The sequence below is a fragment of the Eulemur rufifrons genome, chromosome 1, assembly GCF_041146395.1.
Source record: "Eulemur rufifrons isolate Redbay chromosome 1, OSU_ERuf_1, whole genome shotgun sequence".
Taxonomy (NCBI): domain Eukaryota; kingdom Metazoa; phylum Chordata; class Mammalia; order Primates; family Lemuridae; genus Eulemur; species Eulemur rufifrons.
The window spans coordinates 97,812,554-97,836,848 of record NC_090983.1 but is presented as its reverse complement, the minus strand read 5'-3'; the positions used below and the strand labels follow the sequence as shown (position 1 = coordinate 97,836,848).

Sequence of the window (24,295 nt, the reverse complement as noted above, 5' to 3'; positions counted from 1 at the left end):
TTTCAAAGTAATCTATTTCATCAAACAGCATAATCTGATGAAAGTAACAATGAATATTAGCCACAAGGCACATTTTACATATTTATATAAAGTCTTGGTAAAATACCCCAAAGGCCCAGGCAGTTTCAGAGAGTTTGAGCTCTGTTTACAGCATTTAGAAACAGAGGTAAGTATCACTGGTACCACCACATTTTTATATTTAGCAACATGTGAATTAAACAATAAGGTTTAATATTATTCTTAAAGAGTGGGCCTGACAGTTACCATTTAAGGTGAGAAAAGTAAATCAATTTTGTGAAAATTTTAAAAAAAGTCAAGTGTAGTAAAGGAGAAACAAAAAGTACAGTTTTGCAATCAAGTACTTGTAAATCTTGCTTGTGAACTATGGAGCCACGCATTTCTGGCTGTGTGAGCTTGCGAGTGTGGGTCTCTGTGAGCCTCAAGTCTCTTGTTTATGGAAATATTAATATTGAATCACTGGCATTTATAGAATAATGCTTTTTTATGTATAGAATTAGATTTGATTACAAATGTGGTTTGTAATAGGTGTTCAGTAACTGTTAGTTTCCCCAATATGAATATAGGTGGATTCCCATGTTTTCAGATTTGAGCCTAATTACTGTACATGACTTATCATGATGCACCTACCTAACGTCATTGTATTTTACTCTATAAACTGGAAGTTGTGATGATCCTGCCTCAAAACACTTCTCCTCCCAGTATTTGCAGCTGACAAGTTGGTCCTAAAGCTGCCTCCCTCCTAAGTGCCCTGTGGCATTGCGAGCAGCTCTGGGGAAGCTGTAGCTGGAATTTACCGCCTTGCTGCACACCGAGGTCCCTGCTTTTCCTTCTCTACTGCTCAGCATCTCCTACCGACCCAACAAGGTGAAGGATGTTTGGGGTGTGAGGTTGGGGATGAAGATAGTCTCCTTCCTCCACTCCCGATTCTGGGCACCTTAGTAACTCTGCAGTTCTTTTAATAACCACTCCAAAATTAGTTCCTGCCACATGTCCAGTAATATTAGGCACAGGGGCTGGGTGGACATAGCAGAGAGCCCTGCCTTGAAGTAACTTGGAATCATTTGGAAACAGGTAAACCAACAAGGGCAGAGAGGTAAAAGAGGCCTTTTCACTGCCACCCACAAACCTGGAGAAATTGTCTCCCTTGAAATACATCCTGATCCAGAGGGTAGGCTGAAATCAGGTCATTTGGCTCTGAAGAAAATGAAACTTGGTTTTTTAAAAAAAAAAACTTTAGACAAAATAACTCAAACCTGCAACTCAATTTGAAAAACAACCAGTTCTGATTGAAAATGCAGAGAAAACAAATAATCCCATATCTATTTGTCCCTCTAAAGTCAACATAAATTCTTAAAATTGTTCCTCAAAATGGAAAGTGTGTTTATTTCTCATTTCAAACTAAAAACCAAACAAAATGAAAACCTTTACAAATTTATGGAGGCTTCAAAATTGAGAAAAAAAAGTGAAATAGTCTTCAAAAGACTATTTCTGAAATGAAGAAAACCCATACCCTCTACAAATATTAAAGTGACCTAAAATAAAGGTGGCAATAATAATATTCTCAAGGGTCAGTCTGCCATAACTAATCTTGATCCTCAATTACCACCATTTTTAATTAGAAACGCAACTGATAGGTAAGCAATTAACAATTAACAATGAGTACATAAAATAGACATTTTTTTTCAGCGAAGTGGGGCCAACACAGAAATATGCATGTGCCAAGAGCAGGGTTGTAATTGGCATTGATATAAGGAGGTAGATTTTGAGAAGGAAAGAATAAGATATCAATTGCCAAATCATCACATTTTATGTATGTTTGTATAAAAAAATTGGCGATGTTTTTCCTAAACTAATATACTTTAATAGAAATTGTATTAATTCTGTAGATCACTTTAGGTAGTATGGACATTTTAACAATATTGATTTTGCCAATCCATGAGCATGGTAGGATTTTTCATCTGTTTACATATTCTACAATTTATTTTCTCAGTGTTTCATGGTTCTCCCTATATAGATCTCTCCCCTCCTTCATTAAATACATTTCTAAGTGCTTAATTTTCTTTGATGCTACTGTGAAAGGTGTTGCATCTTTGATTTGATTTTCAGCTTGACTGTTATTTGCATATATGAATGCTAATGATTTGTGTGCATTGATTATGTATCCTGAGACTTTACTGAATTTATTTGTCAATTCCAGGAGTCTCCTGATTGAATCCTTGGGATTTTCTAGATATAATAGCGTATTGTCAGCAAAGAGTGAGAGTTTCACCTCTTCTGCCCCCATTTAGATGCCCTTAATTCCCGTCTCTTGTCTGATTTCTCTAGCAAGGACTTCAAGCACTATGTTGAATAAAAGTGAAGATAGTGGGCAACCTTGTCTGGTTCCAGTTCTAAGCAGGAATGCTTTCACAGATCTAGAAAAAATAATTCTATGCTTTGTATAGAACCAGAAAAGACCTCATGTAGCCAGAGGAATCTTAAGCAAAAAGAACAAATTGGGAGGCATTTTGTCAGACTTCAAGCTTTACTACAAGGCTATAGTAACCAAAATAGCATGATACTTGCACAAGAACAGAGATATAGACCTTTGGAAAAGGACTGAGAACCCATATATAAAACCATTCTCACATTGTCATCTAATTTTTGACAAAGCAGACAAAAATACACACTGGGAAAAGAATCTCTATTCAATAAATGGTGCTGGGAAAACTGGATATCCACATGCAGAAGATTGAAACTGGATCCACACCTCTCACCTCTCACAAAAATAAACTCAGATGGATAACAGACTTAAACCTAAGACATTGAAACCTTAAGAATTCTAGAGGAAAATGTTGGGAAACTGCTATAGACATCAGCCTAGGCAAAGAATCTATATAGAAGAACCTCAAAGAAATCACAGAAGCAATAAAAATAAGTAAATGGGACCCCATCAAATTCAAAAGCTTCTGCACAACCACGGACACTATCATTAGAGCGAATAGACAACCTACAGAATAGAAGAAAATATTTGCATACTACATATCTGATAAAGGGCTGATAACAAGAATCTGTATAGAACTTAAGAAAATTAGCAAGAAAAAAATCAAACAACCCCATCAAAAAGTGGGCAACGAATATGAACAGAAACTTTTCAAAAGAAGACAGATTAATGGCCAGCAAGCATAAACATGTACTCAACATCTCTAACCATTAAGGAAATGCAAATCAAAATCACAATGAGATATCACCTAACTCCAGTGAGAATGGCCTTTATTGAAAGGACCCAAACCAACAAATGCTGGTGTGGATGTGAGAGATAGGAACACTCATACACTGCTAGTGGGACTGCAAATTAATACAAAACCTGTGGAAAGTAATTTGGAGATATCACAAAGAACAAAAAATAGAAATACCATTTGTTCCAGCAATCCCACTACTAAACATCTACCCAAGGAAAAAAAGACATTCTATAATAAAGACATCTGCGCTCAAATGTTTATGGCAGCACAATTCACAATTGCAAAGGTGTGGAAACAACCCAAGTGCCCATCAATACATGAGTGGATTAATAAAACGTGATATATTTATACCATGGAATACTACTCAACTACAAAAAATAATGGTGATCTAGTACCTCTTATATTATCCTGGATAGAGCTGGAGCCCATTCTTTTAAGTGAAGTATCACAAGAATGGAAAAACAAACACCATATGTACTCGCCATCAAATTGGTTACTGAACAACACTAAGGTGTTCATGTGGAAGTAATATTCATCGGGTGCCGGTCAGGTGGGACGGGGTTGGTGGGACTGGGTAAACTCACAACTAATACATGAGGAGTGCACTGTATGGGAGAAGGGCATGTTTGTATCTCTGGCTTAAGCGAGGCAAAGGCATTATATGTAACCAAAATGTTTGTACTCCCATAATATTCTGAAATTAAAAAATAAAATAAATAAATAAAAGTGACCAACAAATTATTTTATTCAGTACATAAAGCCACTTTGGCTGACTGTCCTCTTCCCTTCCCTCATTTAATAATTTGCTGACAGCTTTTCATCTATAAAACATAGGGTTGGGATGGGGAAGGAAAGTTCTTTTTTACAACTTGGAGCAAACTTTACTTCAGTCCCAAGCTAAAGATTATTTATAATGACAGAATGGTTCTGAATGTCATATTTACTTAATAATTTCAACTTTTTCAATTATCATCAAGTCTTGGATAGAGGCTGTTTCAGCACTGTGGCTTTAAAGTCAGACCAGACTAAAGGTTCCCATGCCAAGATTCACAAATTGGGCAACTTTGGTCAAGTGACATAACTGAGCTAGTTGAATTGTTGCAAAATATGCAAAGTGCTTGGTACATAATGAACAAATAGGTAAGTACTCAGTAAATCAATATAATCTCATTAACAATCAGACTTTGGTTGTGTATTTCTCCATTTTTTTTTTTTTTACAGATGGAGAAACTGAGGTTCAGTCAGTGAATTACCCAAGTTGCCTCAAAAGGAAGAACACACTAAACTCTTTGCAACAGACATCCTAAGTTTCCTAGGAACTGGAGCCACGCTGGGGATAGGACTTATACATGGTCTAATTATTTCTAATGGGCATTCAACAGTTATTAAACTACCAACAATCTGGGTGTAGGAAAATGACAGCAATGTTCATGGTTACCATTAGCACATCTCAGTTTTATTCATTGGAAGAGAAAAGTTGTCCTACCCAGATGCTGTCTTCTTGCTTGTACTGTTTCCAGTTGCGTCCTGTGTCACTGAACATCAGGCTATAACTTGTCACCCAGTCAGAGCTTCCGTATCTTCCCTGCGTGGCCACTGCTGTAATCTCCACTCTGTTTCCCAGGTCCATCTGGAGCCACTGCTGAGCATTGGAATCTGCTGGGGACCAACCGCCAGTTCCTGGAACAGCATCAGAGAGAGCTGTAGTCATGTCTCATGTAGCTGCAACTTTCAACCGTCAAAGAGAAATGAAACAGTGTTCAACTACGATGCCTTTGCCCCACAATGAGTCCTCCTCTTCCCTGCCTCTGCACTTAATCCTCTCACACTTTTCATCCTCCACCTCCAGCTAAACCTTTCTCATGGCTTAAGACTCATTCCAAAACTGTATCTTCCATGCATCTCTCCTTAGTCATTATGGCTTCCATCTTATGAACTTCCTAATAAAATTTGTTTTATTTATTTCTGTTCTGACAACTTTAGTCTTTGGTTGTAGACATACACAAATTGCCTCACATCCTCTCTGACTGATATCGCCTTCCTTCCATCTTTCTTCCTTTCCTTCCTTCTCTTGTTCTTCTTCCATTCCCTCCTCTCTTTCTCTCTGCAGATATGTACTATGAACTGACCATGGCCAGACAGGGTGTGGTGGATGCAAAGATGAAGCACACTGGCTGTGTCTTTGGGGGTTATAGCATTCAGTTATTCAGTAAATGTTCACTGCACGCCAGGAGCATGCTGGGTGCTGAAGAGGGAGAGATGCTGACAGAAACATGTAATGTGGGGTGAAAGAAGCTCTCAAGAGAGGTAAACTATAGGAGGACAGAGGACAGAATGCCTCAGGAGGTGATCAGAAAGGCCTTCTAAAGACAGCAATGGTGGAGCTGAAACCTGAGGCAAGTGCAGCGTGTCCCAGGGAAAAAAGGGGGAAGTTGGGTGAAGATCAACTATAAAGGATAAAGCAAATCTCAGAGACATGAGAGAACCTGACACATTCTCGGATCCACAAGCGCCCAGTACACTTGGCAGGCAGCGGCATCCTAACATACTTTAAAAAGCCTTTTGGTCACAGGATTTCATTGTCATTCTTGAACTTTGCCAAAGATCAATATTAGCTCTCACCTGGTTGGAGAACTTATGGCCTAAGTTTTCTGTTTTCATTCCACATAGGAATAAAAAAGTCAATGTTCAATTCTACTGATCCTGGAGTTCACAGGACTTTTGAAACCTGAGTGGGAGCCACTGCAGACTGTCTATGCCCTGGGTGGGGATGGCATGGAAGCAACCCCTCTGTAGACCATCTTGCTCAGAACAGTAAGTCGGGACTTAATTGAATTTTTAGTTTAGAGGAGATAATCAATAAATTCCTTTTTATTTAAACCTACATCATTGAAGATCATTTTAGTGATGTTTCAGTCCACTGTCCTCCCACCGTGGGAGGTTCAGCCTCTCCTTGGTCACTGGGTGCTTTCCAGAGCCCCCATGCCCCTGCAGAGCGTCTCACAGTACAGGACTGGACACGTGGACGCAGGAGATGGAGGACATTAAGGCCGATCCTGCTCTGGCCGTAAGGCACAACCTACAGGATGTGGTTGATTGTCTTCCAGTAGAGCTAGTCCTTAGTAGGTTTTGTTTGATAAATTGTTTCTTCATCCTTTCTAAGAAGATTCAAAGGCAGGAAAACAAAAGAAGAAAACGTGCTCAGTACCTTCTGTGGAATGTGTTGTTTGTTTTGCAGACACGAACACAGTGGCAGATACTGCTGATATTCACTAACATTTGTTCTCTCTTCCTTCTACAGTAACAGAATTACAGTGGGTATGTGGCTTCATGGTATATTTTAGCTTTCTGTACTATTATAGTGATGGCCATGTGGCCAAGCTATCTCCAATGAGAATGTGAGTGGGAATAAGATGTGCCACTTCCAGGCCTCTTTCCCACTTGCTTTCCTCATCCACCCCTGATGGGCATGGTTGACAAGGTCCTAGGTGATGGCAGAATCACAGCACAGAAAGACCCTGGATCCCTGCATCAGTGCATGGAAGAAGGCACCTGCCTACTTGAAAACCCGCCCTAACCTATAAGATGAATGAGAACTAAACACCTGTTGTGTTTAAGCCATTGCACATTGGAATCTATTGGATGCTGCAGTTTAGCCTACTTCAACACATATGCCATCGCCTGGGAAGTAAATAGCATTTCCCTGTTATTTGTTTGAGGAAAGTGAGATCCAGGAAGTGTAGAACACCTGGCACCCAGGATTCAAACATAGTCAAGGTAAATCAGCTATTTGAGATTATTCTCTAACAGAAAACAAAAAAACAAAAACAATAGCAACAACAAAACAATGTGTATAGAAACCCAGAAAATCAGTAAAGAAGGAAGTCATGGGAAGCAGGGATTCTGAGCACAGTTTATCAGTTAACTCTGTCCTCCCCAACATGCTCACAATTCCCAATCCTTTCTGCCTTTTCTCAGCTTCTCCAAACTGACAGGGAGATTTTAACAAAGGAGGAGATTTTACATTTCCAAGAAACCGAAAATTATTCTGAACCTATTCTTCCTTTCCACTCAGTGTCTGTTGCTGCCCAGTACATAAGGCTGTTTTCTTCTTCTCCTTTTATTTTTTATTTTCAGAATATTACAGGGGTACAAACACTTTGGTTAAATAAATTGCCTTTGTACCAACAGAGTCAGAGCTACATTAGGTGTGAATATACCCATCCCTTTCTCCCCCCTCCCACCTGCCTGACACCTGATGAATGTTACTTCCATATGTGCACATAAGTGTTGATTGATTAGTTCCAATTTAATGCTGAGTACATGTGGTGTTTGTTTTTCCATTCTTGTGATACTTCACTTAGTAGAATGGGTTCCAGCTCTATCCAGGATAATACAAGAGGTGCTAGGTCATCATCGTTTTTGTGGCTGAGTAGTACTCCATGTATACATATACTCCATTTTATTAATCCACTCATGGATTGATGGACACTTGGGTTGTTCCCACCTCTTTGCAATTATGAATTGTGCTGCTATAAACATATGAATGCAGATGTCTTTTTTATAGAATGTCTTTTTTTCCTTTGGGTAAACACCCAGTAGTGGGATTGCTAGATCAAATGGTAGTTATACTTTTAGCTCTTTAAGGTATCTCCATATTACTTTCCACAGAGGTTGTACTAGTTTGCAGTCCCACCAGCAGTGTATCAGTGTTCCTGTCTCTCCATATCCATTCCAACATTTGCTGTTTGGGGACTTTTTGATAAAAGCCATTCTCACTGGAGTTAAGTGATAACTCATGGTGGTTTTGATTTGCATTTCCCTGATGATTAGAGATGTTGAGCAATTTTTCATATGTGTGTTGGCCATTAGTCTGTCTTCTTTTGAAAAGTTTATGTTCATGTTCTTTGCTCACTTTTTAATGGGGTTGTTTGATTTTTTTCTTGTTAATTTTCCTGAGTTCCATACAGATTCTTGTTATCAGCCCTTTATCAGATATGTAGTATGTGCCTATTTTCTCCCATTCTGTAGACAGTCTGTTTGCTCTAATGATAGTTTCTTTGGCTGTGCAGAAGCTTTTTAATTTGATCAGGTCTCATTTATTTATTTTTGTTTTTGCTGTGAATATTTTGGGGGTCTTCCTCATAAATTCTTTATGTAGGCTGATATCTACAAGAGTTTTTCCAACATTTTCTTCTAAAATTCTTATGTTTTCATTACTTAGGTTTAAGTGTATTATCCATCTTGCATTGATTTTTGCGAGAGGTGAGAGGTATGGATCCTGTTTCAGTCCTCTACATGTGACTATCCAATTTTCCCAGCACCATTTATTGAATAGGGTTTCTTTTCCCTGGTGTATGTTTTTGTCTCCTTTGTTAAAGATCAGATGACAATATGAGGATGGTTTTATATCTGGGTTTTCAGTCCTGTTCTGTTGGTCTATGTCTCTGTTCTTGTGCCAGTACCATGGTGTTTTGGTTACAATAGCCTTGTAGTATAGCTTGGTAAATTGATGCCTTCTGATTTGTTCTTTTTGTTTAAGGATGCTTTGGCTATATGGGATGGGGTCTTCTCTGGTTACATATGTGTTTTTTTGAAATAGGGTCTTCCTCTGTTGCCTGGGCTAGAGTGCAGTGGCTCAATCATAGCTCACTGAAACCTCAACTCCTGGGCTCAAGCAATCCTCCTGCCTCAGCCTTTTGAGTAGCTGGGACTACAGGCATGTGCCACTATGGCCAGTTAATTTTTTTACTCTTTGTAGATATAGGGTCTTGATATGTTGCCCACGCTGACCACAATCTCCTGAACTTAAGAAATCCTCCCACTTTGGCCTTCCAAAGTGCTGGGATTACAGGCATGAGCCATTTCACCTAGCCTGTTTTCTCCTTAAGTGCAAAAAATAAAGTTATTGAAACAGTATGATCCCAACCATATTAAAATATGATAGAAAAAAATAAATTTATATATTTATTCTAAGTAGTGAGAATGTGAGTGGTTTTATACTTTTCTGATTTTTGCATATAATATATTTTCTGTTATCCACATGTCAGTTTTTAATAAGCTAAGAATCTTATTACTCATATGTGATTTATCACATAAAGAATACATACAGCAATCTAAGAGCTAGTGATATAATATGGGACTTTTGCCTTTTTATGTGACCATTACTATTTTTGAAATGAAAATCCTCAAAGCTTAACCATTTATCTTTTATTAATACCTCCAGGAGTCCTCTAGCCATGCTTTAGAGTTTTACCTTCATTTATTCTAACTGGCATATGATAAGAATTTATGTTAAGGATGGAAGAAAGAAAATAAAATGACAAGGAACTTCCCCTTGCAAAAGATAGAATCACAAAAAGACTGACCCAAATCCAAAAGAAACCAAACAAAACAAAATAAAAAATGGAGGGAGATTTTGTGCTAAAATGATTTCTTTAAATTTGTCTAAAGAAAATCATATCTCCCTTTTGCCCACAGTAAAAATAGTAGCTTATTAATACCCCTGAAATTAAGCAAAATGGAATAGTTGCCGCTAACACATCAAGTTAAGAATTTTCTGAACCCAAGAGCTTCAGCCTATGCTCTTGAAATGGAGGCATGGTACCTGGGCGATAATTGCCGAGGACTCTCTCCCTGCTGTTGAAGATGCTCCCCGCATTACTGCTAATAGGCAGGACACCCAGGGTTGCCATGGTTGCTATGGCAAACATTTTGTTCCTTCCACCAAACAATAAATGTGTTTTCACAAATGATGAGAGTAGCCAGAAGAAACTATTCGTAGTTGCTCTAAAGACACACTGGGCCCACACTAGCTTCCTGTTTCTGAATTATTCTCTAAATTGAGGGTGCAACATACACACAAATACATGTATTTGGCAAGTGAAGGTGTTAACTAAGACAGTGCTGTCTGTAATTGGGGCTGAGGTATCAATGACTATTAACTACAAAAACTCCCATAAATTCTGCAGTTCGAATTTAAGGGCATTTAGTGGAAATTTAAATTTAAAGGAAAAATGATCTCAGCTTAGATATTTATAGCATCTAGAATTGTTCAAAAGTTTCTCAAACACAGAACTCACGATGTCTGAACGCTATATCTTGGTTATTTCTAACATACCCTAAGTCTTATAATCTAAATACTTTATTATTGGACTGTGGGGGAAAAGGTGGAATAGAGATGTTGTACCAACAGTCAGAAAATTAGGCTTAAGACGCAGTTGTGCTCCTGAGGTTAGACTGGGTGAGAGACTCTCAGGTGTGCTCAGTCACACAGCCGCCCTGCTGGGCAGTTTTCCGAGATCAAGCCGCTAGTAAACTGTGACGCAGCGGATCCGAGCCCCGGAAAGCTCGTCTCCAGTACCCACAGTCTTCGCTCTGCTGCAAACGGCCTCTCGGCAGCACTGACAAATCCCTCCCGTCCTCATCCTGCCCCTTCCTCACCATAGCAATTCTCATAAGAAACATCATTCCCCCTTGACGTTGCTTTCAGCATCTCATTGGATTCTCATGGCCATCAGCAACAGTATTTTTAATTTTCATCCGCTAGAGAACAAAGCAGCCTCCAGGGGCCAACTAGCTAATCCAGGCGATGTGGCTCGAGACGGCTCCGCAACTCGGGTCTAGGCCCTGCCTGTCGTTTCAACAGCAACCAAAGTCTTGAGAAAGCAGGAAAACACTGTTACTGAGACTTCTATGCAAGATTTACAGCAAGACAAGAGACCCAGCCCTCCTGCCTCCTGGGCAGCCCCTGCGCATCCTCCACGCCGGGATGCTTATCGCTAACCCTGAGTCTCACACTTCACACGCTGGGGTAGGCTCCAAGCATGAAACAGAATAGCTGGTAGAAAATGTAGAAATTCCTCAGTTTCTATACTTACTTCCACTTCTAACTCAAAAAAGGAAATGAGAATTGATTGATGTCACACATTGGAAATGGGCACAAAATGAATTATATACAGGTCTCTGCTAAGCAATATTTCAAAACTGTCACTCAAAAAAAGAGAGTCCCTTTAGTCCAAGACCAGCTGGAGCTAAAAGAGTCACACACACAGCATTTTCACATTTAATCTGTTTTAAGGTCATATCCTGGCCATTAAAACAAAACCAAACCAAACCAAAAAAAAAAAAAAAAACCCAACACCAACTAAAATAAACCCTATGGGGAAGAAGTGTCCTAGGTATGTACTTCTCCCCTTGTTACAGAGGCTCTATATAAAACCACTCGCACATTCTCACAAATGACTGTGAGGCCTACTTGAATTACTAACTATATTTTTAATTATTAAACAGCTGGTGCCTCTCTAAGCAAGGGTTCAAGATTTTCCAGGGACAAAGCTACCTAGTAATGGTAATGAGTAAAGCAGAGAGGCTCTCCCATAAATACTTAACATTATACAGTATGTGTAAGAGTAACTACAATGTTCACAGACATGCTTGCAGTGCTCAAGACGGCTTCCTGCTCCTCCCCTTAGAGTGCTGCCATCCACGGGTAACAGGACCTGGGTCTGGGCAAGGCCTCAGGCTGGGGAGCTGTTGGCTGGAACCCTGGGCACCAACCTTCTGCTGCAGGGCAGGTGCAGTAGCATCTGGGCATTGCAGCCGGGCCCTGGCTAGGGCTCCTAACTTCATCCATGCATTAATTCAGGGACTAAGGAGCCTCCCAGGGGAAAAGAAAGTTGCAACTTGACCCAAAACCCTATAGGATTCAAAAAAAAATCCTGTAAGAAAAATTGGAGTGGCCCTGCTTGGGACCAGTTTGCAGGAAAGAATAAAGGGGCTTGGACGAGGAGATTCCTGTAAGGGAGGGAAGAGTTTGGACCTGAATCAGACCCAGTGATCAGAGTTGAGGGCTGCCTCAACAGTACTGTCTGGGGAAGCACTTCTGTGTACAACCTAGTCTGGGTTCCCCAGAAGGCAGTTATGGACAAGATTTGAGTGTGAGTAGTTCATTTGGGAAGTGACCCAGCAAGCCAGCTGAGGGTGAGGAAGATGGATCAGAGAAGAAAGAAAAGCCAATCCCCAGTGCAGCATCAAGCCAGCATTCCTGTGAGTGAGCTTCATGCCACAATTGTTGGTTGCACCTTAGGGATATCCCATTCCAATGGGAGAAAGCTGGGGTTTTCATACACCACTGTCAGGTGTTCGCTGAGGGATTCTGGAGAGCAAGGTGGTGTCTAACGCACAGAGAGAAAGACCTTGGGCAGAGAGGGGAAGATGCAGCTACTGGAGTTGGAGGTGATTCTGTTGGGGTTGTTTTCCAGACCCCATCCAGACTTCTTTAGTAGGTAGACTCACTCCCCAACTGCAGGTGTTGGCTGACAGCTGGAGCTATCCTCTTCAGACATTTTTCATTGGCCAAAGAGAAGACTTCTTGCCTGGGAAGCTACTGCTTCTACTGTCCCCATTTCAGCCAGTGTCAGACTGATAAAAGATTCAAAATGTCAGTCCCATTGTCTCAAGGTATGACTGTCTTTATGGTCAGTCTGAGGTCTAGAACTTCTTCTTGGCATGCAAAGTAGCTAGACTTCAGCAAAGATTATGCTCTTGCTAGCTTTTCTCCTGCTTAACCTGCTTCCCTTACACAGGATCTCCAGAGAAAACTCCCCCACACAATACTTCAACAAAAAGTCCCATCTCAGCTCAGCTTCTAAGATGCTGGCTTTTTGCTAAAGTGGTGAAGTCCCAAGGATATGGGCAGCAACAACCCTAACCCTAACCCTAACCTAGTGTGTGCACCTGGCATCACACCTGTGTGTACCTGGCATCACACCTGTGTGTCTGTGGGAGAAAGCTGTGTTATTATTCTGAAGGATGCTCATTACTCAGCAGTTTTGCTGTGACGTCTTTTAGCCAGGATCTTCCCTTTTGAAGAGTGGAGCAATCAAGACCCTGGTGGGTCAGGAGAGATACTTGCCTGCCTGTTTTATGGTTCAGAAGTTGTACAAGACATGAGCAAGATCAACGGGAGTGCAGTGGGGGCTTGGAAGATTTGGAGTTCAGTCTGAAGAAGGATACTTCACATTTATGAAACCTACAGATCAAGGACTATTTCATGTATGTATAAAGACACCCAAGCATTTTTAGAAACTTAGGTGGGAGATTCATGTTTATAAAACTTGAAGAGGTTAGAACTAATTGTTCAATATAGCAGTGGATATTTAAATTTAATTTAACTTAAAAATAAATTAAAAATTTAGTTCCTTGGTCACATTAGCCACAGTTCAATGCAGAAAAGCCACATGTTGCTAGTGGCTACCTTGTTAGACAGCACAGTTATACACATTTCCATACTTGCAGAATTTTCTGTTGGTCAGTGATGCTTTAGAATTTCTCTGATAAAAGCGGTAAAAGCCCAGCTCTATTTTAATTTGGCAAATCAAGACACTCTAACCCTACCCATCTGCTTCTCAGGCCTAGGGGATTGTTAGTGGATTTTAGTGGATTATTTATACCTCACTTAATGAATATATAATTATTGAGTTCTTTCCGTGAGCAAAGCAGTATAGATTCAGCTGCAAGCTAAGACAGTCTTTCTGTTTTTAGACATATGGAGAAAAAAATTACTCTCCCCAGATCTTTAAGGGAAAAATGGAGAAGCGGAATTGGAAGTTATTTGAAACTACAGATCTCATATTGTTGACATTACCACTGAAAATGTTTTTATCATGAGCAATATACTTTTTACACAGTGAGATTACCACATTTAATTTGGTTTCTTGGGGCAATTTTGTTTGAAAGGGTGCCTTGTCTAAGTCTGGTGTTTGAGTAAAAGCTGTTACTTTCTACCTTTGTGACTTTAGACAAGTAATTTCCCTTCTTCCCTAGAAATAGTATGGTTGGTGACTACCCTACCAAGCATCGAATAAGACAATATATGTCAACTCATAGATGTCATGACTATGGACACAAAATGATTAAACATGAGTTTATTTAACTGTGTTACCCCAAAAGACAGAGAGAGAGAGAGAGAGAGAGAGAATGAATACCTATAGACATGGTTGATTATTCTTACTCTGTATCAGATGATTAATCTAAAGTCAGTCAGGGTTGCATCCCCCTGGGTTTGGGGTCCTGGAGGAGTTTCAATGCTCTAAGGAGAGGTGCCCGAACTTTAGCGAGTGTGAAAGTCACTTGGGGAACTTGGGGAAACACAGGTTTCTAGGTATGACTGCGAGAGTTTCTGATGTAGTAGGTCGGTGTGAGTGCAAATATCTGCATTTCTATCAAGTTCCTAGGTGATGTTCATCGTGCTGCTGTTCTGGGGAATCGCACTTTGGCGGCTCACAAACACACATGGGAGGCTGCGGTCTCATTTCCCACCACATTGCTGTGTGTGGCTGAGGCCTATTAGCTCCAGAACGATGCTGGTGCTGAGAATGTCATGTTGAACGGACTCGACCAGCCCTGGAGCCTGCCCTCATTTAGAACTTTCTTTTATAGAGGGCGATACATTTTATTTTTAATCCTTTTTTAAATGTAAAAAAAAAAAACAAAACAGAGCTATAGAAAAAAAAAATCTCAGAAAACAAATGTTTTGCTTAATAAATTGTGAGAGGGTCAATACCCTTGTAACCAACCTGTTTTAAAAATAGACGTGTGGATGCCTCTCAATCTTCATGTCTCTAACCTCAATAAGTTAATATTTTCCAAGCAGCATGAGGTGGATTTTCTGTTATTTTCACAGAAGCAAGCTAACAAAGATACCCCAGAATACTATCTGACTGCTGTGGATATTTGTGTAGAAGAGATTCATTAGAAGCTAATCTTTAGCAAAACAAATTATAAAGATTCTTTGATAAAATCTGGATTTTTTAAAATGAAGCATGCCCATTAATGAAAAAATTAAAGTTCAGACATATTCAACCAATTGCATAGATGAATCTAATTGAGATAAGTGAAGTGTGAGACACTCAAAAGAACTGAGGAAGGGACCACCACAGGAGGAGGAGGACTCAAACTGGGATCCCAGAGAAGGATGCCCTGAACATCACGTCACATCCCACCTTCTGAGTCTTTGGAATTTATCTCATGTTACCACTTTCACCCCACATGGTAGATTCATTAATCCTTGGCTCATCTTTTCACGGACATTTCCGTGATGTCTAAGTGAAAGGCTTCTCAAGAGGTAAACATACCCCTACCTGATTGCCCCTGGTTAGACAAAGCACGAACATTCACCATACAATATTTTGTTCCAGTATATCTTGTATCCTCCTAAATGTCACACATGCTGCAAACACAGTCGTAAACTGCCAATCACTAGACAAATATAAGTCTTAATCCCATTGTTATATTTTTAAGTCAAAATGTTTTAAGGTAAATTCAATGAACCGATGAATTAAAGAAGCTTTTGTCTCTTTGCAAGAGACATCAGATTGGTGATTCACTGCATTTTAAGGAGCGCTACTTAGAAATGATCTCAATTTGGCCTGTCAAAGGAAGTGACCAGTTATCAGGAAAAAAAGAAAAGGTGAATGAAGGGTTTCTCTTTCTTTTTTAGGCACTTCCATTGTGCAAAATTGTGATATTTAAATCTTTGGAGCATTATGGTGTTAGTAAGCAAAAGTATTTCTGCAATACTTTTCCTTCTCCCCTTCATCATTGTTGTGTTCTGTAACTAGCCTGACTGGACAGAGAGCCATCACTTTGGATTTATCTGCATTTGAGACAAGGTCCCAGGGCTCTTGTTAAATAGCAAAAGATTTCTGTCCTGTATTTCTCAATGATCTATCGCTGTCCCAGTAAGAGAAGAGGCCTAGGGCATTGTTTAAATATGTAGGTCAAGGTTAATTTTTCCCACAGGTATATTAGGCCACAGTATGATTTTGGGGGCATTGAGGAGGCACAGATATATGAATCTCTTTTTCTCCCTTGATGTCTGCAAATCAAGTCTTTGTGATTAAAATACTAAGAACCCTAGTTGAAATGCCAAAATGACCTGAAAGGGTTCATTATAATGCCAACAGCAACTTTATTCAGATTAAAATCTCAGATCAACATGAGTAAAGATATTGGATAATGCGGGAGAGAAAGACTTAGATTCAAATCCGAACCCTACCAAAATTAGCTGTGTATTTTGGGCCAGTGACTTAACCTCTCTGAGTTTGTTTCCTCATCTTTAAAAATGAGAGTAACAAAGTATCTTAGAATGCTGATGTAATGATACAAATATAGAGCTGAAGTTTTGGACAGAGTTCCTTACTCATGGTAAGGTATCCAAATTTGATTCCCTTCCATCCTCCCCTACAGCTGAGATCCAGAGCGAATAAGTCATGGAGATGAGAATTGAAGGGACAGAAGAGTCAGGGATGCTCTAGAACAGCACATCTCAAATGTGAATGCGCAAATGCAGCAGTTGGTAAAGCCTGAGTTCTGATGCAGTAGTCCTGGGGAGAAGCCAAGATTCTGCATTTCTAACAAGCTCCGGTGGGGAGGTCCATGTTTCCACCCACCAGACACACTTCCAATAGTGAGGGACAGTAAGAGACAACAAAGGGAAGCATTGACCTCTATGCCTACCGTGCCCAGGGCAGTTTGGACAGCACAAAAGAGAGGAAAGTTGCTGAAAAGGAGAAAGGGACACTTCTAGGGTAGAGGAGAAAATTCAGGGACAAAATTCTGCATATCTAACTGTCCTTTTAAACAGGTTAGATTATACCCGTATCATACCTGGCTCAATCAATCCAGATGGGAGACTGGTGCTGTCTCTAGTGAGCAGACATTGCAGTGTTGCCTGTGAAATTGAATCCCAGGATTCTCACCTGGCTATTTGGAAGGAATCTCTAGACAGCTGATATGCTAATTGTGCAAATGAACCCTGATTCCTGCATTTTCTCCAGCCCTCATTTCCTCATGAAGGGCCTGATGACACCAAACCAAAAACCAACTTCCAAAGACCTTCAGGGGTCCTTAACATGTCCTCACCAGGGCTGCCCAAGGAGGTGGGCGTGGAGGAAGTGTGCATGAAATCTGCTCCAAAGGGGGAGGCAAGGCTTTTAAGCCTCCTCATCCATCCATCCACGAGCCCAGGAAGCTGAAAATTTCTTGACATAAGAAATCAAACTCTCCATGGCAACAAAATTGTAAAGCTAGAAACATACACTCTCAACTTACACAGGCAAACATCTTGAAAAAGTATATTGAATAAGGAAGACAGATTAAAATTTCAAGGAACAAGTGGTAAACATAACTTTGCAAACTGTATTTGGGGGAAAAAATGGATGGGAAAGAAAAATACAAACCTCTCCTCTCATGGGGCCAAAGACATCTATTCCTATTTGCCTTTTAATCACATAAAGCAACTTAAATCCTTCCCCTCATTTTCAAGTAGGCCTAACCCACAGCTGGGCAGCTTCACGCTGTGCCACCAGCTCCTACACTTCCTGCTGACAGTAAATGCTTCTCCGAAGCCCAGCTAACTTTAATGCTCAGATCAAAAGCTTTCTTGCCACAAAACAAATCACGTTTGGCAAAGACTGATCCTTCCTAAGCCACAATTATATAGATTGACTTGGCAACCTAAGTTAATGGTGATCTGACCTCTAGCTTAATGTATTTTGTCATTTTTTTCCCCTCAAAGTAATTAGTTCTCTTCCTTGCTTTTCATTTTCTTTGTGTGTGATGAGATGGAGGCTAAAGGGTGTATAGAAGCAAGAGAACAAAAATTCCATTTGGCAAATCCCTTCCCTAGATGAGATAGCAGCATTGAGACTATTACAGTTGGGCTTTACCCATTAATCCCTCTCCTCGTGGGCGGTATCGCCCAGATCCCAACGGGCACAGCAAAACCTGCAGGTCAACAGCTGTTCCTAAGGGTACGTTTTCCCTCAGAATGATCAGCTTGTCATTGATGGGACTCATTACACTGCTTTACGTGGGTAGAGGCAGCTCAGCAGACATCATTTTCTCAGCACATCCTTCCCGTGGTCTTTCTTTCTCCTTTTGAAGTGATCCCTGCCTCTGCCAAGGCCATCTACCAGCTGTGCACCCTTTCTTCCTGGGTATAGGTCAAGGAGACTCGTGTCTACCTGAGTTCCCAGCACACACTGGGGTAGAGCATTCCTTAACCTTCCATGTTCAGTGATGCCAAAGGTTTATATAGTTCCCAGGGCATGCAGCAATTTTGAATGGTGCCCAAGGACTTGCCAGTAGGTAGCACTGGGCACACTCAAGTCTATTGAGGGGACTTGATGCCCCGACAGTTGAGGCTTTACAGTTTAGGTTTTATCGTGGGTGAGTGGAATACCAGGAAGCTCCTGGTCAAGTGTGTAGAAGCCTGAATGGTGTGGAGTAGGAGGAATTCACCAATTACTATGATGAATGAATGCATGGAGTATGTTAAGAAAAAACTACCCAAAGCTTGGAAATCATAAGCAAGCACAATGTGCCCTTTCAATATAGTCCTTGGGGAGATTCTAGCAAGTCCACTCAATGATTATTTAATTCCTCGGGAGAATGCACCTGTCATTTGGTTTTGCTATTCTCTGGTTAATTAGACCTTAGATACTGTGAATTTGTTACATGTTAATATATATAATAAATGTCTGTCCAAGAGAGAAGATGTAACCCCCAAGTCTCATCACCCTATACAATATCATGATGGTTAATTTTAAGTGGTAATTTGCTTGGGTTAGGGATGCCCAGATAGCTGGTAAAGTGTTATTCTGGGTTATATATGAGGGTGTTTCTGGAAGAGATCAGTGTTTGAACAAGTGGACCAAGTAAGAAAGATTCACCCTCACCAAGGTAAACAGGCACCATCCAATTCATTGAGGGCCCAGACAGAACAAAAAGGCAGAGGAAAGGTGAATTTGCTCTCTCTCCTAGAGCTGGGATATTCATCTTCTGCCTTTGAACATCCAAATTCCAGGTTCTTGGGTCTTCGGGCTCTGGGACTTGCACCAGTGGCTGCCCAGGTTCTAGGCCTTGGGGATTGAGAGATACAACCCTGGCCTCCCCAGGTTCTCAGGTCTGTGAACTCAGACTGAATCACACTGCTGGTGTCCCTGGCTCTCTCCAGCTTGAAGACAGCATGTGGTGGGACTTCGTGGCCTCCATGATCATGTGAGCCAATTCCTGTAATAAATCTTCTCTAATCTATCTGTCTGTCTGACATCTCCTACTGGTCCTGTGTCTCTGGAGAATCTTAACTAATATACACTAGTTTTGTATTTACATAGCAATTTTATTCTCATATTCTTTTCTTTCTCCTCAAAATGTCTCTGAATACCCAGTTCCCCAGATTAATTTTTGAACTAGCTTTACCATCTTGTGCCATCTTCCTGGTTACCACCTGAATGAGTTGAATATTTTTTTTTTTGATGTGCTCATTTTACAATTGTATGAAAGCTATATTTTTACCTTATTGACAATCATGCTTTGACAGGTATTTATTGCTCACCTGTTTTAAACTATTCCTGGGATCAAAAAAAATTTCATATATATCTCAATTCTTGCTCTTTAAGAGTTTAAATCTAGTGTGTGTGTGTGTGTGTGTGTGTGAGAGAGAGAGAGAGAGAGAGACAGCGTGTGTGAGTGAGATATTGGACATTTAGCAGAGGCAGGAGTTTGGTGTTGGGTGTAGAACTGAAGGAGGCAGGCTCACAATGCTCTTTTGAAGGAGAGAAAGGGATGAGGCTAAATAAATCAGGTCATTACAATTGCATCTGTTAGGGAATGTGTCAGGGAAGAGGACATGATAGAGGTTGAAAAGTTGAGACAGAACGCATTGAGATAAGACCTGTGTATTGAACAGAGTGGAGTGAGGAGACACCCAGGACATTCATGGTGATTGCCCATTGCTTTCCAAAGTAGGTAATATATTTTCAGATATGACACTGCTATAATTTGAATGTTTGTTCTCTCTGAAACTCATGTTGAAACTTAATCTCCAATGTGGCAGTACTGAGAGGTGGGGCTATTAAGTGGTGATTGGGTCATAAGTGCTCTGATCTCATGAATACATCAATTCATTTGGGAGTTAATGGGTCATCATGGGAGTGGGAAGAGAGGCCTGGGCTAGCATGTCAGCATGCAGCCCACTGGCCATGTGATGCCCTGAGCTGCCCTGGGACTCTGCAGAGGCCCCACAAGCCATAAGACCCTTTACCAGACGTGGACCCCCGACCTTGGCCTTCTCAGCTTCCATAACTGTAAGAAACAAATTTATTTTCCTTAGAATTTACCCAGTTTCGGGCATTCTTTTATAAGCAACAAGAAATAGACTAAGACATCAAAAGCACAGACTACAAAAGCAAAAATAAACAACTGGGACTATGCGGAACTAGAACCTTTCATACAGCAAAGGAAACAACACACTAAAAAGGCAACCTACATAATGAGAGAAAATATTTGCAAACCATATATCTTATAAGGGTTTACTAGCCAAAGTATTTAAGAAACATATACAACTCAATAGAAAGAAACACCCAATTAAAAAATGAGCAAAGGATGGAAGAGACTTTTTTTTTCAAAGAAGACATACAAATGGCCAAAAGACACACAGAAAGGTGCTCAACATCACTAATCATCAGGAACATAAAAATCAAAACTACAGAGGGATGTCACCTCCCACCTGTTAGGATGAAAGAAAGAATTTTCTTTTTGATGAGGATGTGGAGAAAAGAGAACTCTCGTATGCTGTTGGTGGGAATATAAATTAGTATAGCCATTATGAAAAACAGCATAAAGGTTCCTCAAAAAATTAAAAAATAAAAGTACTATATGACCCAGTGATCTTACTACTGGATTTATATCTGAAGGAAATGAATTTAGTATCTAAAAGGCATAGCTGTACCCTCATGTTTGTGGCAGCATTATCCACACCTCTTAATCACTCAGGTTGTTCCAAGACATGGAAACAACCTAAGTGTTGCTTGATGGATGAATGGATAACAACAATATGTTATACACAAAATGGAATACTATTCAGCCACAAAAAAGAAAATTCTGCCATTTTTGACAACATAGATAAACCAGGTGGGCATTATGCTAAGTGAAATAAGCCAAGTACAGAAAGACAAAAACATGCACCATCTCACTTATATGTGGAATTTTAAGAAGTTGAACTTAAAGAAGCAGAGAGTAGAATAGTGGCTGCCAGGGACGCAGGGTGGGGCAAATGCAGGGATGCTGGTCAACGTGCCCACACCTGAGTTGGTAAGATGAATGAATCCGAGGGACCTAGTGGCTCAGCATGATGTCTGTGGTTAACAATACTGTATGGTACGCGTGACATTTGCTAAAGCAGATCTTATGATCTCACCACAAAACAAAGAAAAAGATAGCTACGTGAGATGATGGATCTGTTAACTAATTTGTTTGTGGCACTCATTTCCCAGTGCATATATACATCGAATCATCATGCTGCATACTTTAAATATGGACAGTTCTATTTGTCAGTTATACCTCAACAGCACGGGGGTGGAGGGGTAAGTGCAGTAATGAAAATGACCCACCGCTTTTCCTCTCTAAAATACTGAAGTGATTGTGACCCTCTGGGCAGGACAGTGTCCTGGTGCTGTGGCTGAGAGCATGGCCGTGGGGACTCGACTTCCTGGCGGGAGCCCAGTGTGGCCATTGCTCTCCTCTCTGTGCCACAGCATTTGTCACCCGGGAAACAGAGATCTCGACAATATCTACATGGAGGGTAGCTGTGAGCTTTGAACTGATGTGACTTAACAACCCGGCGCAGTGAGGCTCGTGGGAAGCGCTCAGCGTCCTGGCGTCCTGGTTTGCGGCTGCAGCCGATGGGCACTGCTGAGCGAAGGAGGGGGCGGCCCTAGGGACACAGTCCCACCGTTCAGGGAGGTGCCCTTTGACATCACCACACATATCGGGGAGCATTCTAGATTTCCAACCATGTGGTATAATTCGTTCTTTGGGATACATTTGATGTCATTCCTCTTATAAAATAAAAAAAGGGAGGTTTTAAAGAAATATATATGGAAAAGGAGTGTTCATTGAGACAGGGTTATAATTGCTGCTAGGCCATTTCAATAGACAGACAGGACATAAGGCTGGTTTTAGAAGGAGGAAAATAAATTATTGCTTTATACTGATATTTCCAAGGTGAATAAAAATTATAGGATTTTTCCTTAACTTTGTAAATTTTATGTGTCTATTCACTCATATGACAAAATCTGTTCTTAATCACATTAAAGTACTTACTTTTATGTTTTATCCTAATATATGTGTATATTTTATATATGTATATATTTTTATATGTTTGTGTATACATGTATATATTACTGTATCTGTCTGTATATACATATATATCCTACTACATATGGATATAAATATATATATAGCCAACCCTGTATATGTGTACCTCTCTCTGAATATATGACCTCTGACTTTGTGTATATCCAACTATATTTATATTAGACTCTCTCTATATATCATACTATATATATGCACATTATATACACATGTTTTATATTTTACACACATGTATATGTACACATGTATAACAAAATAATATCAATATTATCACTAATGACAACTGTCAGCTTTTAATTAGTATTACAGTTTGTAATAACATGATAATTTACATTATCCTTGTCAACTCCTTATGAATAGTATTTGTGCCTACTTTTGCCAATGATGTGTCAGGGTTCTAGCACAGTGTTAGCTCAAAAATTATTAACAGAAGGATTTGTCATTCATGAATTCACCCAATGCAGCAGTTTGCAACTCTTGTTTCATTTTAGTGTGACAGGGAAAGCTTTTTTAAAATTCACTTTATCAATATTCTTGCTGGGTCCTATCCCAGACAATTAATTCAGAATATCTGGGAAATGGCTCAGGTAATGCTCTCTGTAAAGCTGTCCAGGTGACTCTGAGAACCAGTGATCTAGCACCTCCTTTGGCCAGTGTTTATTTTCCCGTTAGGGCAGCGGTTGGGCCCAGGGACTGAAGGAGAGGCTGTCCGCACGTGGATGCTGTGCTAGAGGATGAGTTCTAGGACAATGCATCCCACTGTATGACTGTGTCTTCTGCTTGTCCATCCTCACTGGGACTCTAGTTGGTAGAGAGAAGAGAAATCAACCTCCTCTCTTCACAGTCAAGCCAGCCTTGGGCTCGTGCACCCAGGTTCCCCAGTGAGCAGAACAATGATAAGAAATCAGAGGCAGAAACCTGTGCTCATTCAGTATCTGACCATTAGGGAGGGAGCTGGACATGATCTGACCCGGCTTCGCCAGAGACTGCCAATGAGCTACTGGGCAGTAAAGACTTTCCGCTGCCACACATTTTGGGAGGGACTGAGACAAAGTCTGTCTCTGGAAGCCCTATTGGAGACCATATTCAAATCTGCCAACCCTTATTTCTTTCTGAAATGAAAAACGGGCCTCCTGCTTTGGTTCAGGTCTCTATCCTGCAGTGAAAGGGGTATTTAGGATGTGCAAGTCTGCGCTCAGTCTGCAGAGTGCTGCCAGGCAGGCGCTATCGGGCCTCTTTACAGACTAAAACACAGAAGGCTGGGAGGGGTACATGACTTGCAAACACAGAGTGTGTAAATGTTATAACTAGTATTTGAACTGAGTAATTAGTTTCTAAGTCTCTTTTCTTTCTACTACACCGCTCTTCAACTTGTACTAGTGAGTCAAGTTGCTAATGTGGGAATTGTAAACGTGAACTTTGAATTCAAATCACTTAGGTTTGAATCCAAGCACTTCCCCTTCTCACCTCTATGGTCTTGGGAAAATTATGTAACTTCTCTGAGCCTTGGGATCCCTACCTGAAGGTAAAAGGCAATAATGCTCACCTTATGATGACTTTTTAAAATGCCATAATAAAAGTAAAATGCTTAATGAAGGTTTTTGGCACAGACTATCTAGCAAAGGACAATATTGGTACAAAATTGTTGTTAATATCCTCCTTCTGGGTCTCTGGCCATTTTCATTTTCATTTACAATAACACGCTTAATGGGCTTTCTCAACAACACAGTGGCACTTGCTAGCTTTGAAGTTACTGATTCCGTTTTAATAGAAAACCTGTAGCATATAGTATAAAACAAAAAACAAACATATAAGCGAAAACTACAAATCAA

At 40.4% G+C, this 24,295-nt stretch overlaps 1 protein-coding gene across 2 annotated transcripts in view; it reads right to left on the bottom strand.

The window, feature by feature from the left end:
* CNTNAP5 (contactin associated protein family member 5) overlaps positions 1-24,295 on the bottom strand; it is a 770,280-nt gene that overhangs the window by 576,074 nt on the left and 169,911 nt on the right. For both annotated transcript variants that reach the window (XM_069473762.1, XM_069473772.1), the window contains exon 3: positions 4,729-4,922. In XM_069473762.1, coding sequence (XP_069329863.1) covers positions 4,729-4,922 — 194 coding nt within the window. The remainder of the gene's footprint in view (positions 1-4,728; positions 4,923-24,295) is intronic.